This window comes from Dipodomys spectabilis, unplaced genomic scaffold (assembly GCF_019054845.1).
Source record: "Dipodomys spectabilis isolate Male_0828 unplaced genomic scaffold, ASM1905484v1 ptg000422l, whole genome shotgun sequence".
NCBI classification, from domain to species: Eukaryota; Metazoa; Chordata; class Mammalia; order Rodentia; family Heteromyidae; genus Dipodomys; species Dipodomys spectabilis.
Window position 1 is genome coordinate 5159172 of NW_024871099.1, and position 20197 is coordinate 5179368.

The 20197-nt window shown below is 42.6% G+C and overlaps 1 protein-coding gene across 1 annotated transcript; it reads right to left on the reverse strand.

Annotated features, from left to right (window-relative positions):
- Positions 1–7838: 7838 nt before the first annotated feature.
- On the reverse strand, positions 7839–19021 carry LOC122097489 (zinc finger protein 570-like). The gene is made up of 4 exons (XM_042668030.1): positions 18988–19021; positions 15130–15256; positions 13851–13946; positions 7839–9201 (listed from the first exon to the last, which is right to left on the reverse strand). The coding sequence occupies exons 1-4, from the start codon at positions 18994–18996 to the stop codon at positions 7847–7849; spliced, it is 1587 nt and encodes a 528-aa protein (XP_042523964.1). The 5' UTR covers positions 18997–19021; the 3' UTR covers positions 7839–7846.
- Positions 19022–20197: the final 1176 nt, after the last annotated feature.

The following is a 20197-nucleotide window of genomic DNA, read 5'->3' on the forward strand; positions in this document are numbered from 1 at the left end:
CACCTGGCCATATTATAAATCTTTTTTTTTTTTTTTTATGTCAGTCGTGGGGCTTGAACTCTGGGCCTGGGTGCTGTCCCTGAGCTTTTCAGCTCAAGGCCAGTGCCACTTGAACCATAGCACCACTCCTGGTTTTCTGGTGGTTTATTGGAGATAAGAGTCTCAAGAACTTCCCTGCTCAGGCTGGCTTTGAACAGTAATCCTCAGATCTCAGACTCCTGAGTAGCTAGGGTTATAGGCATGAGCTACCAGTGCCAAGCAATATTAGAAACCTTATTAGTGAATTTGGACAAATCATGCTCTCACTATGAATAAAGTTTTATAGGAGAAAAAAATATACATATTTTGGTTGGTCATGGGGCTTAAACTTTGGGCCTGGGTGCTGTCCCTCAGCTCATCAGCTCAAGGCTAGTGCTCTACCACTTGAGCCACAGCCCCACTTCTGGTTTCCTGGTGGTTTATTGGAGATAAGAGTCTCACAGACTTTTCTGCCCAGGCTGGCTTTGAGCCGCGATCCTCAGATCTCAGCCTCCTGAGTAGTTAGGATTTCAGGCATAAGCCACAGGTGCTTGGTTAGAAAATATTTTATAAAATAGAAACACGGTTACTATAGCCTGAAAATTAAAGTATATTAAATATAACACAGAAAGAGAATATTTATGAAGAGACCTATAAGTATGTTATAGTACATTCTTCAGTGAGCTGCCTAAGAATTATGTATTTTAGAATTGTCAATGGCAATTAACATCTGTCATGAATATCAAGCCCCTATGTCACCTATTACATACAATGCCTTTAACCAAACTTCTTCACTTTGAATATCACCACTTTTGGTTGTGTTAACATTAACCTGCAAATGCCAGATTGGAATGTGGCTCAAGCAATATAAGGTGAGGAAGACATGAGGCCCTCAATTCAAGTTCTAATACCACACACACACACACACACACACACACACACACACACACACACACACACACACACACACACCAATGTGTAACTGAACTGTGGTTCCGACACAAAAATTCATTATCATTTCTATTATTTTTTGGTGAAACTGTTTATTAAACTTAAGGCCTTGCCCTTGCTAGGAAGTGCTCTGATCTAAGGAATAATGCATGTTTACAGTGTACAATGTGATGTTTGATGTGTGTATAGATTGTGAATAAATAAAGCTAATGAACATATTCCTCACCTCACTTTTTTGGGGCGAGAACAGTAAGAGCTAATTTCTCAGCAATTTTCAAGTACACATTAACTCTAGGCATGTGTTGTACAATAGATCCTCAGAACTTATTCCTTCCTAACTGAAACTTTAACCCTCATACCTTCATCCTCCACTAGTCTACTCTGCTGAACTCAGTGAGATCAAGATTTAGATTATACATATGATATCATGGAGCATGTCTTTCTATGCCTGGCTTATTTGTCAGCTGTGGCACTTGAACTCATGGCCTGGGCACTGTCTCTGAGCTTTTTTGTTCAAGGCTAATGTGCGAACATTTTGAGCCACAGTGCCACTTTGTTTTCTGGTGATTAACTGGAGGTATGAGTCTCAAAGACTTTCCTGCCCAGGCTGGCTTCAAACCAGGATCCTCAATTCTCAGCCTCTTTAGTAACTAGGATTACAGGCATGAAGCACTGGCGCCTGCTGCCTGCCTTATTAGATATATAGTATGTATAGTATAGGATATATATATATAGTATGTATGTTTATATATACATATATATCTATGTATGCACAGTGTACTGTGTGATGTTTGATATATGTATTGATACATATATATATGTATATTATATATATTATATATATATAATATATACATATACAAGAGTGCCCAGCTCAGATTCCTCCTCAGCCTTGTGTGGCCCAGTTGTCTCTCTCTCCCTGCTCAGATCATACGTGTGTGTGTGTGTGTGTGTGTGTGTGTGTGTGTGTGTGTGTGTGTGTGTGTGTGTGTTTTAAAGCCCCCAAATTCTTTTTTTTTTTTTTTGCCCGTCATGGGGCCTGGAATCTGGGCCTGAGCGCTGTTCCTCAGCTTTTCACCTCAAGGCTAGCACTCCACCAGTTGAGCCACAGCACCACTTTCAGCTTTTTCTGCTTATGTGGTGCTGAGGAATCAAACCCAGGGCCTCATGCATGCAAGGCAGGCACTCTACCACTGAGCCACCTTCCCAGCTCCGAAGACCCCCAAACTGAGTGCTCTATTCATTAACCCAAGGACAGACATCCCAACAAAGATAAATATAGAGTTTCTGTCAGAAGCAGCTCCTGTGTTCATCCCAGCATCTAGGGCTATCTCCTCCCCTCTCACTGTTGACAGCTACAGAACTGATTCTGCCTCCTCCCACGCCGAACTTCTTAGAAAACTGAGGAGTGTATTGGAACTCAGGATGCAAATGACAAACTAGAGCACTCAGAATCTGGGGGCCTTAAAACAAATTCTGAGTTTATCATTTTCATCAATTCTGTAGCTGTGGACAGCCCTAGATCTTAGGATGAACAAGGAGCTGCTTCTGACAGAAACTGTATATCTTTGTTGGGATGTCTGTCCTTTGTTGATGAGCACTCAGAATTGGAGGGTCTTAAAACACACACACATATACACACACATCTGTACATATATAAATATATATATGTGTGTGTATATGTGTATGTGTATATATATATATATCAATCCATATATCAAACATTACATAGTACACTGTGTGCGTGTCATGGGGATTAAACTCAGAGCCTAGGCTCTGTCCCTGAGCTTTTTGCTTAAGGCCAGTACTCAGACAGAGCTTGATTTCCAGTTTTTTGTTAGTTAATTAGAGCTGAGTCTTTTTTTTTTTTTTTTATGCCAATATGGCACTTGAACTAAGGTTCATTTTTTTTTGTTTTTTTCCAGTCATGGGGCATGAACTCTGGGCCTGGGCGCTGTCCCTCAGCTCTTTAGCTTAAAGCTAGTGCTTTACCACTTGAGCCATAGCACCACTTCTGGTTTTTTCTGCTTATGTGGTTCTGAGGAATCGAACCCAGGGGCTCATTCATGCAAGTCAAGCACTCTACCACTGAGCCAACTTCCCAGCCCCAAGCTAAGAGTCTTATTGATTGTCCTGCCTGGGCTGGCTTTGAATCATGATCCTCAGATCTCAGTCTCCTGAGTAGCTAAGATTACAGGTGTGAGCCACCAGTGCCTGCCTTGGACTACAGGTTATGAATATATGAATGTTTATTTCCTGTTCTGTTATGTAGGTAATATAAGGGGAGGCTGGATGAAAAAAGTTAACTTCAACATAAATAAAAACACATGATTTCTTATAGCTAAGAAGTTTCTGGATCTTTTTGTTCTTCAGATCTATACTTTTTATTCCAGGGATGTCCAGGCATTGGGTAGGGAGAGTCTAGAGAGCAGATTATCCTGCCATCTCCTCAGAAAATACAAACATTGCCAGTGATTTCTGTATTTAGAGGCGATTTCCCTTTTTTTATTGTAAAAACACTGTACAGAAGGGTTACTTTTTTTTTTTTAACAATTTCCCTTTTATTTCATATCTTTCACACTACAAACATGCTAAAAAAGGAAAACAATACACAGACACATAGCTATTCCCTACCTCTACCAAGATGCTCAGTGTTATAACCTTGGTTATATATTCTTCTAGAATTTTTATTCATGTAAACATACACATGCATGTGTATATATATATTTATGCATATATATACACACATATAAAATATATAATGGAATAATACATTATACAATGTGCTTTCACTCAATATATCAAAAGCATTTCTACATATTAGAATTTCAGCTCCTTTTGGCTCTACCCTAGCCAAATGTTTTCACTTACCCATATGAAACATTAGACTTGATTTACACATGGTTTGTTTTTGGTTGTTGTTGGGTTTTGTTTTTGTCATTTTCCCAACAAACATTTATGTAGTGCTTTGTGTTGGTTTGGGTAGAGAAGGTAGAACCTCTCCTGTGTGTTGCGGCTTCCACACGTGCTCATTGTGGTTACTTCTGATGGGAGGAGGCATTGTTCTATGTAATGCCCTGCCATCCTTGTTGCTGGGGCTGTCCACGGAGACAGGTGTCCTGCTCAGAGCCCCGTCATGGTGGAAAGAGAGAGGAATCTGTTGCTCTGCCAGTAGAACTCTTGTAGCTCAGAAAGCCACATCATCTTGACGAATTAGGAGCCACTCTACAAGAATAGAAGTCACTGAGTTGATTGTTGGCTCTGAACTGCAAGACATGGCCCAGTATCATTAGCAGCACTTCCGTCTTTCTTGGGAGCCAATATGCTGATTTCTTTCACTAAGGCAAGGCAGACACCAGAATGGTTGTTTTAACCATTGTGGGGCTTGAACTCTGGGCCTGGGCCCTGTCCCTGAGCTCTTCAGCTCAAGGCAAGTGCTCTACCACTTGAGCCACAGCACCACTTCCAGTTTTCTGGTGGTTAATTGGAGATAAGAGGCCTATGGAATTTTCTGCCTAGGCTGGCTTTGAACCATGATCCTCAGATCTCCCCTCCCCCCCCCCCCCCACCCCAAGTAGCTAGGATTACTGGCATGAACCTTGACATCCGGCCTTTACCTGCTTTTTTTTTTTTTTTGTCGTAGGGCTTGATCTCTGGGCCTGGGCGCTGTCCCTCAGCTCTTCAGCTCAAGGCTAGTGCTCTACCACTTGAGCCACAGCGCCACTTCTGGCTTTTTCTACTTAAGTGGTGCTAAGGAATCAAAACCCAGGGCCTCATGTATGCAAGACAAACACTCTACCACTGAGCCACCTTCCCAGCCCTTCACATGCTTTTTAATGTCAGTAGTAGTGCTTGAACTTAGGGACCTCACACTGTCCTTTAGCTTTTCCAGTCAAGCCTGGGGACCTACCACTTGACCCATAGCTCCACTTCTGCCTTTTTGGAGTGTAATTGGAGTTAAGTGTTTCACAGACTTCCCCGCCTGGGCTAGGTTTCCATCGCAGTCCTCACATTTTATCTACAATTCACAAAAAGGCGAAGTAGAGATGTGTCTCAAGTAGTAGAATGCTAGCCTTGAGTAAAAAAAACCTCAGGGAGAGTGCACAGGCCCTGAGTTCAAGCCACAGGACTAGCACAGGCACACACACACAAACACACATAAAATGATGTCTTCAATCTACCTGAAATATTTGGGGTTTTTTTAGGGTTTTTTTTGTTTTTTTTTTTTTTTTTGGTCAGTTTTGGGGCCTGAACTCTGTCCTCAGCTCTTCAGCTCAAGGCTAGTGCTCTACCACTTGAGCCACAGTGCCACTATGGGCTTTTTCTGCTTATGTGGTGCTGAGTAATTGTACTCAGGGCCTCGTGCATACAAGGAAAGCATTCTACCACTAAGCCACCTTCCCAGCCCTGTTTTTCAGCTTGTAGCCTAAACTTATTCACTCAGAATACAGTTTATCAACCACAACTTAAAATTATAGTTTTCGCATTCATACCAAGATGCTTTGCAAGGTATTTTGTTCATTATTCAAAATAAATGAGTTAGCCATGCACCGGTGGCTCACACCTGTAATCCTAGCTACTCAGGAGGCTGAGATTTGAGGATCACTGTTCAAAGCCAGCCTGGGTAGAAAAGTCTGTGAGACTCTGATCTCCAATAAACCACTAGAAAACCTGAAGTGGCACTGTGGCTTGAGGTAGAGCGCTTGCCTTGAGCTAAAGAGTGCAGGGACAGCGCCCAGGCCAAGTTCAAGCCCTATGACTGACAAAAATAAATGAGTTAATACATGCTAAGTCTGTAAAACAGAGCCTGGTACTGAGTGCAAGCATTCAACATGTTACCTATTATTTTCATGAGACTCTGTCATTGTGATGTACTTTATGAGATAATTTACTTGTATTTTTGGGTTTTTAAAATTATTTTTTTATTTTTTATTTTTTAGGTCCAGTCGTGGGGCCTGAACTCTGGGCCTGGGAGCTGTCCCTCAGCTCTTCAACTCAAGGCTAGCACTCTACCACTTGAGCCACAGCGCCACTTCCGACTTTTTTCTTTTTCCTTATGTGGTGCTGAGGAATTGAACCCAGGGCCTCAGGCATGCAAGGCAAGCGCTCTACCACTGAGCCACCTTCCCAGCCCCACTAGTTTACTTGTAAAGCTGTCACCTAATAGGTTGTCAATTTGCCAGGCTCTTTCACATTTCTACTATGTAGCCAATATCTATTTCAAGAAGAAAATCCTTAGACAAATCAAACAAGCTGCTATAGGAAGGTATAGCTATAATATATATAATATATATATTTATATATATATTTATATATATATATAAATTTATAATTTATATATATTTATATATATATTTATATATATATATATATACTTTCCTATATATATATATATATAGGAAAGTATAGCTATTATATATTATAATATCATAATATATATTACATAATATATATTATATATAATATAGGAAAGTATAGCTATTATATATTATATAATATCATATATTATATGTTATAGTATATTACATAATATATATTATTATATAATATATATTATAGCTATACCTTCCTGTATGTATTCATGTATATGTATTTATACATGAATACATATACACACATGCATACATGTATATAAACACACACACACACACACACACATATATATATACTTTTTTTTTTGCTGGTCCTGGGTCTTTTTTTTTTTTTTTTGGTCAGTCATGGGGCCTGAACTCTGGGTCTGGATGCTGTCCTTCAGCTCTTCAGCTGTAGACTAGTGCTCTACCACTTGAGCCTCAGCCACACTTCCAGCTTTTTCTGCTTATGTGGTGCTGAGGAATCAAACCCAGGGCCTCATGCATGTGAGGCAAGCACTCTACCACTGAGATACATTCCCGGGCCCTGGTCCTGGGTCTTAAACTCAGGGCCTGGGCACTGTCCCTGAGCTGAGCGTCTTTTTTTTCCTTTTTTTTTCTTTTCTTTTTTTTGTCAGTCATGGGGCCTGAACTCTGCATTGTCCTCAGCCTAATGGAAGCACTGTACCACTGAGCCACCTTTCCAGCCCCCCCTCCTTTTTTTGTCAGTTGTGGGGTTTGAACTTTGGGCCTGATGCTATCCCTGAGCTCTTTAGCTCTACCAGATCACTTCTGGTTTTCTGGTGGTTAATTGGAGATCAGAGACTCAAGGATTTTCCTGCCTGGGCTGGCTTTGAACCGCAGTCCTTAGATCTCAGCCTCCTGAGTAGCTAGGATTACAGGCATGAGCCGAGCTTCTTTTGCTCAAGGCTAGCACTCTACTGCTTGAGCCACAACACCATTTCTGGCTTTTTCTGTGAATGTAGTACTGAGGAATCAAACCCAGGGTTTCGTGCATGCTAGGCAAGCACTCTACCATTAAGCCACATTCCAAGCCATATTGTTAGAATTTTTAAGAATCTAAGCTTCTTAGTCTTGGGAGATGCCTACTGCTTATAGAATATTAGAATTAAGTAAACCTAACTGGTATGTAATAGCCACATAATGAAAACCCTTAAAGATCGTGTTAAAGGTGGCTGATTATTCTAAATACACCAGCAAGCAAAAGACACTTATAAATGGAAGCTTTCATCTGTTATTTTTGTGACTGAAAAGAGATCAGTTTGGGTATATTGTGAGAAATGGATTTAAGAGTAGCAAAAAGAGACACAGAGCCAGCACTGGTGGTTCACACCTGTAATCCTAGCTACTCAGGAGGCTAAGATCTGAGGATGGCAGTTCAAAGCCAGCCCAGGCAGAAAAGTCCGTGAGACTCTTCTCCTAGTCATCTCTAGGTGAGATGACTAAGGTGACATTAAAGAAAGAAAAAAATATAAATTCCAGGGGTTAGGGTTAGGGGTTAGGATTTATATGACTTGGTGACTGACTGGATTGGAGAAACCCTGTCCCCCAGTGTGAATTCTCTGGTGTTGGGCAAGATGTGCATGCTGCCTGAAGCTCTTCTTGCATTCCTTACATTCATAGGGTCTCTCCCCAGTGTGTATCCTCTGATGCTGGGAGAGAGAGCCACAGTAACTGAAAGCCTTCCCACACACGTTACAGTCATAGGGTTTCTCTCCAGTATGAACTCTCTCGTGTCGAGTGAGGGATGAATCATTGCTAAAAGCCTTTCCGCATTTGATACATTCATAGGGTTTTTCTCCAGTATGAACTCTCTGATGCTGAGCGAGGTAGGTAATCTGGCTGAAAGCTTTCTTACATTGCTGACATTTGTAAGGTTTTTCTCCAGTGTGAATTCTCTGGTGCTGAGCAAGGTGTGAATTCTGGCTGAAGGCCTTCCCACACTCCTTACATTCATAGGGCCTCTCTCCCGTGTGTATTCTCTGATGTTCGGTCAGGTATGCACGTAGGCTAAATGCTTTCCCACACACATTGCATTCGTAAGGTTTCTCTCCTCTATGAGCTCTGTGGTGCTGGGCAATAGAGGACCTATTGCTGAATGCTTTCCCACATACAATACATTCATAGGGTTTCTCTCCAGTGTGAACTCGCTGATGCTGGGCAAGGTAAGCAAACTGGCCAAAGGCTTTCCTACATACCTTACATTCATAAGGCTTTTCTCCAGTGTGAACTCTCAGATGTTGAAGGAGATGTGCATTCTGACTAAAGGCTTTATTACACTCTTTACATTCATAGGGTCTCTCTCCAGTATGAATTCTGTGGTGTTGGACAAGGTTGGATCTATGGCTAAAGGCTTTCCCACATTCTGCACATATATAGGGTTTCTCCCCAGTATGGACTCTTTGATGAAGCGTGAGGGATGAGCTCTGGGTGAAGACTTTATCACAGTAATTGCATTTCAAAACTTTCTTCTTTGCATAGACACCCTCGGGCTGAACAGTCAGGGAAGTGTTTTGAACAGTGTTCTGCCATGTGTCATGGTTATATACTTTCTCCTCTTTTGGGATTGTCGGTTGTATGGGAAGCAGAATGTTATGATGGAAACTTCCCAAAGATTTGTTAAAATCTTGTTCTTGTTTGTTAAGAAGGGCTTCTTCGTAAGTGACTGTTTCTTTTTTACAACTTGTCTTCTCATTTCCTGGTTGTCCCTCCAAATTGCCCTCACATTTACACTCTTCTTTTAAGCTGGAGTAGTCAAGGCCAATGTCTGCCAATTTTCCTGTAATCTTCTGAGATGGCTGTGCTTGACAAAGCTCCTGCTTAGGGGCAGATTCTTCAGTCTCACCCATAGATTCCCATTCTGAAAATTGAAAGTAAGAAACATGTCTCCTCTATTGTATATGAGAAAGTACATTCATAAATGTCCTTGTGTAAAGTCAAGTGTGAATTTTTTTTGGGGGGGTCCGGTCGTGGGGCCTGAACTCTGGGCCTGGGCGCTGTCCCTCAGCTCTTCAGCTCAAGGCTAGCGCTCTACCACTTGAGCCACAGTGCCACTTCCGGCTTTTTTCTTTTTGCTTATGTGGTGCTGAGGAATTGAACCCAGGGCCTCATGCATGCAAGGCAAGCGCTCTACCACTGAGCCACTTCCCAGCCCCTCAAGTGTGAATTTTTTTTTTTTTTTTTTTGTCGGTCGTGGGGCTTGAACTCTGGGCCTGGGCGCTGTCCCCCAGCTCTTCAGCTCAAGGCGAGCGCTCTACCACTTGAGCTACAGCGCCACTTCCGGTTTTCTGGTGTTTTATTGGAGATAAGAGTCTCATGGTCTCTCCTGCCCGGGCTGGCTTTGAACCGCGATCCTCAGATCTCAGCCTCCTGAGTAGCTAGGATTACAGGCGTGAGCCACCAGCGCCCGGCTTAAGTGTGAATTTTTAATAGCAAATAAAACCCAAAGAGAATTGCTTTTCCTAGTTCCAAAGTGAACAGGATGAGAAACTAGAAATAGATCATACAGATATATATGGAGTAATGACTGGAAGTAAAGGGAAATCAGCATAGGAAATAACAAAAGAACTTTGAGTAATCATCATGCTTATAGCTGTTTGATTCAGGACTATTATTTACCCCATACCAGGTACTGTTCTTGATGCTTCCAATATATTAAAGCAATGATCCTTAACTTCAAGGCCTTATTTTCATAGAGAAATCAGAAAATAAGTAAATTTTATTGCATATTAGAATTATCCAATACTGAAAAAAATAAAACAGGATAAAGAGATCAGAAGTCCTAATGAAGTCAAAGGTTAGGAATTACTAATTTTACTTTTAAGCAAAGATTTGAGGGAAGTAAAAAAGTTACTCATTTAGTTAAAAAAGTTACTCTGTTTAGAGGCTCGGGAGGTAGCTGAGTGGTAGAGTGCTTGCCTTGCATGCATGAGGCCCTACGTTCGATTCCTCAGCACCAAATAAACAGAAAAAGCTGGAAGTGGCACTGGAAGTGGTAGAGTGCTAGCCTTGAGCTGAAGAGCTGAGGGACAGCACACAGGCCCAGCATGCAAGCCCCACGATGACCAAAAAAAAAAAAGTTACTCTATTTAGTTAAAAGTTACTTTTCTTTTTCCAGTCCTGAGCTTCAACTGAGGGACCTGGACATAGACCCTGAGCTTTTGCTCAAGGCCACCAACCCAACCACTTGAGCCATAGCACCACTTCTGGCTTTTTCTGTATATGTGGTACTGAGGAATAGAATCCATGGCTTCATGAATGCTAGGCAATCACTCTAACACTAAGTCATAATCCCAGCCCCCTGAACATTTTTGGTCAAGCTACCACTCTACCATGTGAGACAAAGCTCCACTTCTAGCTTTTGGTTGGAGATAAGAGTCTCAAGTAGTTTCCTGCCTACGCTGATTTTGAACTGTGATCCTCAGATCTCAACCTCTTGAATAACTAGGATTATAGTTGTGTACATCTGTTGCCCAGCTAAGGTATTCTTTCTGTAGAGATTTTTCAACAGCCGCAATAGCAGTAATAAATTTCCCTTTCTTCTTTTAAGATAAAGGCCATTATGCTCTCATTCACCATTTTCTACTCAAGGATGGCACTCTACCATTTAGTCCCCACACTTCAAATTCTGAGTTTTTGCTGGCTATTTGGAGATGTGAGGCTCAAGGATTTATCTGCCCTTGCTGGCTTTGAATATGGATCCTCAAATCTAAGCCTCTTGAGTAGGTAAGATTACAGAGGTAAGCCACTGTCACCCAGCTAATTTTTTATTACTTAATCAAAGAAGAAGCTATATAGATGTTTGTCCTATTATTTAAACTACATATATTTGCATGCATTATTTATTTATTTAGCCAGTCCTGGGGCTTGAACTCAGGGCCTGAGCACTGTCTCTAAGCTTCTTTTACTCAGCACTCTATCACTTGAGCCACAGCACCACTTCTGGCTTTTTCTGTTTATGTGGTGCTAAAGAATTGAACCCAGGGCATTGTGCATGCTAGGGAAGCACTCTACCACTGAGCCACATTCCCAGCCCTAGTTTACTTAATAAACCTGAATCATAATGTTCGATACTATAGTTTCACATCAACTTCTTTTTCATAGAAAAGTAAAAATTTGACAGGCATTGATGGTTTGAATCTATAATCCTAGCTACTTAGGAGGCTGAGATCTGAGGATTGAGGTTCAAAGCCAGCCCAGGCAGGAAAGTCCATGAAACTCTTATTTCTAATAAACTATTCAGAAAACTAGAAGTGGCGCTGTGGCTCAAGTGGTAGAGTGCTAGCCTTGAGCTGAAGAGCTGAGGGACAGTGCCCAGGCCCAGAGTTCAAGCCCCACGATGAACTAAAAAGAAAAAAAAAAAAGAAATTGTCCTATAGCAGATAGTATAAATCATCAGTTCTATTATGTCTCCTGTGTCCATCTGAAAATCCTTCCCATACACAAACCTAAACTTTTACCCTTTTCTCCCTCAACTGTTCTCTAGCTGCTGATGGTTTTTTGTTGTTGTTGGTCATGGGGCTTGAACTCACAACCTGCTACTGTCCCTGAGCTTTCTCACTCAAGGCTAGCACACTACCACTTTAAGCCATAACTCCACACCATTTTTCTGGTGGTTAACTGAGGATAAGAATCTTACCAACTTTCCTGCGTGGGCTGGCTTCAAAGCACTATCTTCAGATCTCTCAGCCTCCTGAGTAACTAGGATTATAGGCATGATCCACCAGAGCCTGGCTGGTCATCTTTTTTTTAATTTTATTTATTTATTTTTTTAATCTTTTTGGGGGGTCCAGTGGTGGGGCCTGAATTCTGGGCCTAGGCGCTGTCCCTCAGCTCTTTAGCTCAAGGCTAGCGCTCTACCACTTGAGCCACAGTGCCACTTCCGGCTTTTTTTTTTTTTTTTTTTTTTTTTTTGCTTATGTGGTGCTGAGGAATCAAACCCAGGGCCTCATGCATGCAAGGCAAGCGCTCTACCACTGAGCCACCTTCCCAGCCCATCTTTTTTTTTTATTATTATTAAAAGCCATCATCAACTCCCTGTAACATAGACTTCTCTTCATCTCACCTTTTTTTCTGAGCTTCCATTGTATCATTTTTTTCTTTTGTTGGTCATGGGACTTGAACTCTGGGCCTGGGCGCTGTCCCTCAGCTCTTCAGCTCAAGGCAAGCGCTCCACCACTTGAGCTACAGTGCTACTTCCAGTTTTCTGGTGGTTTTATTGGAGATAAGTGTCTCACGGACTTTTCCTGCCCAGGCTGGCTTTTCACCGTGATCCTCAGATCTCAGCCTCCTAGGATTACAGGCATGAGCCACTGGTGCCTGGCTGTATCATCTTTCTTTTTTTTTGCCAGTCATGGCACCTGAACTCTGGGCCTGGGCACTGTCCCTCAGCTTTTCAGCTCAAGGCTAGTGCTCTACCACTTGAGCCACAGCACCACTTCCAGCTTTTTCTGCTTATGTGGTGCTGAGGAATCAAACCCAGGACCTCATGAATGCAAGGCAAGCACTCTACCACTGAGCCACCTTCCCAGCCCCTGTATCATCTTTCAATATCTACACTTATGTTGTTTTTTTACCAGTTCTACGGCTTGAACTCAGGGCCTGGGCACTGTCCCTAAGCTTCTTTTGCTCAAGGATAGCACTTTACCACTTGAGCCACAGAGTCACTTCTGGCTTTTTCTGTTGATGTGGTACTGAGGAATTGAGACTTCCTGAATGCTAGGCAAGCACTCTACAACTAGGCCACATTCCCAACCCCACATTGTCTCATTTGAGAGATGACAAGCACACAGAGAAGTTAAGCAACCTAAAATTTCACTGATGTGTGTGTTGGGTAGCATTTAAGTCTGGTACTTCATTTACAGCTCTCAGTATGGATCAAAACTTCATCAAATCTTTTTTTTTTTGGTGCTGGTACTGGAGTTTTAACTCTGGGCCTCATGATCTCACTTGGCTTTTTTGCTCACAGCTGGCTCTCTAACCATTTAAGTCACATCTCTAGTTTTGAAAAAGTTTGTTTTTTTGTTTGTTTTGTTTTGTTTTTGTCATGGGACTTGAACTCTGGGCCTGGGTGCTGCCCCTTAGCTCTTCAGCTCAAGGCAAGTGCTCTACCACTTGAGCCATGGTGCCACTTCCAGCTTTTTTGAACCCAGGGCCTCATGCATGCAAGGCAAGCACTCTAGCACTGAGCCACCTCAGCCCTGCAGAGGCTTTAAGTCTAGACAATGGGTCAACAATAGACCTGTATACTGTCAGCTTCACAAATATGAACTGTTTGTACTACAGAGAACAAGGCATAGAGATAGACAAATGAATTATTGGGAAGGAGATTAACTGTAAAAGAGAGTTTAGAATGTCAAATGTGAGAACATTCTAGAAGGCCCATTTTTCCATAAAGCTGTAGAACATCTGAGAACATATCACAATGCAGTCTGATGGGTGAGTAGGTGACCAAGTCAAGCTGAGTTGTCACCTGTAAGGTTTCTACTTTTCTATTTCTTCTTCACTTACCTGAGCACACATCATTTGTCAGCTTTTTAGCTACCATCCATGGCTCTTTTCCTTGTTCCAACATTGATATCATACTTGGTTTACACAAGCAAAGACCTACATACATGAAAGGAAATATTATTTGGTCATGTTATGATAGCCTAGAATTCGCATTGAAATTCTTTGACCAATAGGGAAGAGGGAGGTTACAAGAAAATTGTATAAAGGACATGTATTACAGGACCGCATAAAGTTTCAGACATAGGTCAATAATGTACAGCAGATTGTAGGCCAAGCTTTGCAGATATTCTCCAAAAGTTACAATGGTGGTAGCAAAGAACTTTTTTTTTTTTTTGGCAGTCCTGGGTCTTGAACTCAGGATCTGGGCTCTGTCCCTGAGCTCTCTGTGCTCAAGGCTAGTTCTCTACCACTTGAGCCACAGCGCCACCTCTAGCTTTTTCTGAGTAATTTATTGGAGATAAAAGAGTCTCATGGATTTTCCTGCCTGGGGCATTTTAGAACTATGATCCTCAGGTCGTAGGGCTTGAACTCTGGGCCTGGGTGCTATCACTAAGCTCTTCAGCTCAAGGCTAGCACTCTACCACTTGAGCTACAGTGCTACTTCTGGTTTTCTGTTGGTTTGTTGGAGATAAGAGTCTCATGGACTTTCCTGCCCAGGCTGCCTTTGAACGTGACACTTAAGACCTCCTAAGTAGCTAGGATTACAGGTGTGAGGCACCAGCGCTGGCGTAAATAACTTTTTTTTTTTTTGTCGGTCGTGGGGCTTGAACTCTGGGCCTGGGCGCTGTCCCTCAGCTCTTCAGCTCAAGGCGAGCGCTCTACCACTTGAGCTACAGCGCCACTTCCGGTTTTCTGGTGGTTTATTGGAGATAGGAGTCTCACGGTCTTTCCTGTCTTTCCTGCCCGGGCTGGCTTTGAACTGAGATCCTCAGATCTCAGCCTCCTGAGTAGCTAGGATTACAGGCGTGAGCCACCAGCGCCCGGCTGTAAATAACTTTTTATGATTGGAAATCCAAGCCCATCTGCTGGTGATTCACACCTGTAATCCTAGCTATTCAGGAGGCTGACATCAGAGGATGGCAGTTTGAAGCCAACCTGGGCAAGAAAATCCACAGACTTTTACTCCAATTAATCACCAATAAGACAGAAGTAGAGCTGTACTTCAAGTGGTAGAGTACTACCACTACAAAAGTTCAGGGACAGCACTCTGACCCTAAATTCAAGCCTCAGGACCAGCAGACACACAAAACAAGTCCAATTTTACAAGAGATTTCCTTACCCAGTGAGAGCAAGTTCCTATAGTTCTCCATCATCACAGAACCATGCAAATGTCTTTGAGAAGAATCCAGGTAATCCCATTCCCCTTCGGAGAAGTCTACAGCCACATCTCTAAAAGTCACCAACCCCTGTAGTGAAATACATGAAATGATGCTGGACACTGGTAGCTCCCACCAGACACATCAACTGAGAGTCATTGGCTTATACCTGTAATTCTAGCTACTCAGAAGTCTTGAGATCTAAGGACTGAGGTTTGAAGTTCAGCCATACTTCATTTTTTTCCCCACAGGAATTACTTTGTTATTTATTTTGTGAAAATTTTTATTGTTATTATAAAGGTGATATACAGAATGGTTATAGTTACATAAGTCAAGTCAAAAGGACATTTCTTTTTGGATAATGTCACTCTTTCCCTCACTCTCTCTCAATTTTTACCTCCCAACCCTACCCACAAAGATAGATAGTTAATTTTTATTATTTATTTATTTATTGTCAGTTGTGGGGCTTGAACTCTGGGTTTGGGCGCTCTCCCTGTGCTCTTCAGCTCAAGGTGAGTGCTCTACTGCTTGACCTACACCACCACTTCTGGTTTTCTAGTGGTTTATTGGAGATAAGTGTCTCACGGACTTTTCTGCCCGGGCTGGCTTTGAACCGTGATCCTCAGATCTTAGCCTCAGTAGCTAGGATTACAGGTGTGAGCCACTGGCGCACAGCTCGATATATAGTTAATTTTCAACATAGTGTCTAGTGAGTACCACTCCTGCATTTGTTCACCTTTGTGCCTCCATTTCTGTGCCCCCTTACCCTCCCAACGACAGATAAATGAACAAACAAGAAAATGGAAGAGAAAACAACAACAAAAGAAAAAAAATTTCCATCTCTTGGAGTTCATTTCGATAAACATTATTTTATATGATCAGAGTTTGTTTTTTGTTGTCTCCCTTCTACCACTAAAAGGTAAGCTCCATAGGGCAGAGTAAGTTTTTGCTTTGATCATGCTACATCTGCAGTTACAAAACAGCATCTGGCACACGAGTCACTCAAATATTCCTTAGTAAAATAAATTAATTAATTATGTGCTTGCAAATTTCAAGAAGCTAAAAAGTGATGAAAAGTTACATTCACAAAGGACTTGCTATATTATCACTGGAAACTGGGCTAGAAAAGGAACATGAAATCCATTAAAACTTGAACATTTGGGGGCTGGGAAGGTGGCTCAGTGGTTAAAGCGCTTGCCTTGCATGCATGAGGCCCTGGGTTCGATTCCACAGCACCACATAAGCAAAAAGGAAAAAAACCGGAAGTGGCACTGTGGCTCAAGTGGTAGAGCGCTAGCCTTGAGCTGAAAAGCTGAGTTACAGCGCCCAGGCCCAGAGTTCAGGCCCACGACCGACCCAAAAAAAAAAAAAAAAAACGAACATTTTTCTGAGCACTGGTAGCTCATACTTGTAATCCTAGCTACTGAGGAGGCTGAGACCGCATGATTGCAGTTCAAAGCCAGACCAGACAGGAAACTCCGTGAAACTCTTATCTCCATTTCACCACCAGAAAACTGGAAGTAGTGCTATGGCACAAAGTGGTAGAGTGCTAGCCTTAAACAAGAGAACTCAGGGACAGTGCCTAGGTCTGGATTTCAAGGCATACGACCAACAAAAAAAATTTTTTTTCAACACTTTGTTGGAAAGTTGCCTTTCAGCAGCAGAGTGTCTGCCTAGCAACTTTGAGACTCTGAGTTTAAACCTCAGTGCCACAATTAATAAATAAGGAAATAAATACAACCCAATACTTCAATCCAGCGCTCTTAAATTTTGTGTAAAGAAAGGGAGTTCTGGGCTGGAAAGGTGGCTCAGTGGTAAAATGCTTGCCTCACATACATGAAGCCCTGGGTTCCATTCCTCAATACCACATAAACAGAAAAAGCTGGAAGTGGTGCTGTGGCTCAAGTGGTAGAGCACTAGCCTTGAGCTGAAGAGTTCAGGGACAGCACCCAGGCCCAGAGTTCAAGCCCCACAACTGGAAAAAAAAAGAGGTGGGGGGGGGGGGGGTGGGAGTTCCAGGCTGGGACTACAGTTCATTTGGTAGAGTGCTTGCTTGCCTAGTATGCATGAAGTCCTTAGTTCAATTCCTCAGTACCTCATAAACAGAAAAAGTCAGAAGTGATGCTGTGGGCTCAAGTGGTAGAATGCTAGCCTTGAGCAAAAGAAGTTCAGGGACAGTAACCAAGCCCTGAGTTCAAGCACCAGGACTAGCACAAAAAAAAAAAAAAGAAAGAAAAAGGGGGGCTGGGAAGGTGGCTCAGTGGTAGAGTGCTTGCCTTGCAATGCATGAGGCCCTGGGTTCAGTTCCTCAGCACCACATAAGCAAAAAGAAAAACGCCGGAAGTGGCGCTGTGGCTCAAGTGGCAGAGCGCTAGCCTTGAGCTGAAGAGCTGAGGGACAGCACCCAGGCCCAGAGTTCAGGCCCCACAACCAGACCCCCCCCCCCAAAAAAAAAAAAGAGAAAGGGAGTTCCATTATAATTTTGCTTTTGTCTACAGGGACTAGGCAAAGTTCCTTAAAATCTTGGAAAAAACATGGTGTGCGTGGCTCATGCCTATATTCTTAGCTACTCAGGAGAATGAGATCTGAGGATCATAGTTTGAAGTCAGCCCAGGCAAGAACACTCATGAGCCTCATCTTCAGTTAACCCCTAGAAAACTAAAAGTGGTGCTGTGTCTCAAAGTAGTAGAGTGCTAACCTTGAGCAAGAGAATTCACAGACAGTATTCATGTCCTGAGTTCAAGCCCTATAACCTACAGAAAAAAAAAAAAAAGGGCTAGGAAGGTGGTCAGTGGTAGAGTGCTAGCCTCGCATGCATGATGCCCTGAGTTAGATTCCTCAGCACTATATAAACAGAAAAGGCCAGAAGTGGCGCTGTGGCTCAAGTGGTAGAGCACTAGCCTTGAGCTGAAGAGCTGAGGGACAGTGCCCAGGCCCAGAGTTCAGGTCCCATGACCAACAAAAAATAAATAAAAGCTGGGAAAGTGGCTTAGTGGGCAAGTGCTCACCTAGCATGCATGAAACCCTGGGTTCGATTCCTTAGTACATACAAAGAAAAAGCCAGAAATGGTTCTGTGGCTCAAGTGGTAGAGTGCCAGCCTTAAACAAAAGAAGCTCAGGAACAGTACCCAGGCCCTGAGGTCAAGCCCCAGGACTGGCAAAAACATAAAATAAATGTATCCAGGCATCGGAGGCTCACCCCTGTAATCCTATCTACTCAGGAGGCTGAGATCTGAGGATCGTAGTTCAAAGCCAGCCCGGGGCAGGAAAATCCATGAAACTCTTATCTCCAATAAACCACCAGAAAACCAGAAGTGGCGCTGTAGCTCAAGTGGTAGAGCACTAGCCTTGAGCTGAAGAGCTGGGGGACAGCGCCCAGGCTCAGAGTTCAAGCCCTGCGACCGACAAAAAATAAAATAAAAATAAATAACATTTGGAGAAAAAGACTGTCTGTTCTGAACATTTTCTTGTCATCATTCTTGAAATAACACAGTACAAGTATTTGCATTATTTACCTTGTATTAAGTATTACAAGTAATCAAAGATTATTTAAACTTAGTACATGGGAAGATGTGCATAGTATATATATATATATATATATATATATATATAAGTTTTATATATGTTTTATATAAGGGACTTAAGATTATATTAAGCTCAGTCGGCCCTTCATTTCATTTATCCGAATAAGATAGAAATCTAGTCAGAATTTTGAAAAGCAACATAGTTGGCTACAGGGAAGTGTTTAAGCAAGAAGGAAATTTAATGTCTGTGTTTGAAAAACAAGAAACTATTTCAGAAAAGAGAAAATTCCAACTCACCTGGCTCATGGCTTTAAGAAGTCCAACAGCTACTTTTTGTTCCTCTTCACTAGACAACAGCAAATAACTAAAATGGAGAAGAGAACATAATAAACTGGACCTATCTTGCAGCATGCAGGATTAATATTCTAGATTTTTCAGGCTTCTCTTTCCTATTGTTGCAACCTTCCCTCCAATACAGAGAGCATAATGGAAACTTAGCAATTTGTGCACGATTTTTTTGGGAGGGGGGGTCCACTCGTGGGGCCTGAACTCTGGGCCTGGGCACTGTCCCTCAGCTCTTCAGCTCAAGGCTAGCGCTCTACCACTTGAGCCACAGCACCACTTCTGGCTTTTTTCTTTTTTCTTTGTGGTGCTGAGGAATTGAACCCAGGGCTTCGTGCATGCAAGGCAAGTGCTCTACCACTGAGCCACCTTCCCAGCCCAATTTGTGCACGATTTTATCCACGGATTAATAATCTTTTATTTTTTGTGTGCTAGTACTAGGATCTGATCTCAGGACCTAGGCGCCGTCCCTGAGTTTTTGAGCTCAAGGCTAGCTCTGTACCACTTGAGCCACAACTCCATTTAAGGCTTTTTGCTGGCTAACTGGAGATAAGAATCTCACAGATTTTAGTGCCCCAGCTGGCCTTGAACCACAATTCTCAGATCTCAGCTTCCTGACTAGGCTTACAGGTATGTGCCACCAGCACCTGGCCATATGCCAATTTTTTAACAATAGAGTTTCAGATGTTACAAAAATAGACTAAACAATGAAATGTTACATAAAACTGATATAGCAAGATCAAAGTTCTGCTGAACTCCACGGCTCCTCTCCGGTAGAGATCAAGTTTGGAAGTTCATTGGCATCACATGGGTTTGAAAACATTCTGGAGGTGGGGGACGAGCGACAGACAGTCTCAGACCCCTTTCAAATCCAAAGTCTGACGCAACGTCAACCAGTGTCACTTACGCCACAATTAAAGGGTCACCAACGACACCCACAGCCACAAGCCTCAAATACTCTAGCAGTAATCCAGAGGCCAAGCGTGGCGGCGCCGGGCAGAACTACACATAAAGCCTTGCTCAGCCTCACCCTCTACGCCAAAATCCCGCTCCCTGGAACCCGGAGGTGACGTAGAAACCCACCACGTTGTAGCGTCACGTGTTGCCTTAGCAACCACCGCCTAACGGAGAGTCGAGTCTCAGAAGGGGTCGGCCACTCCCTCCC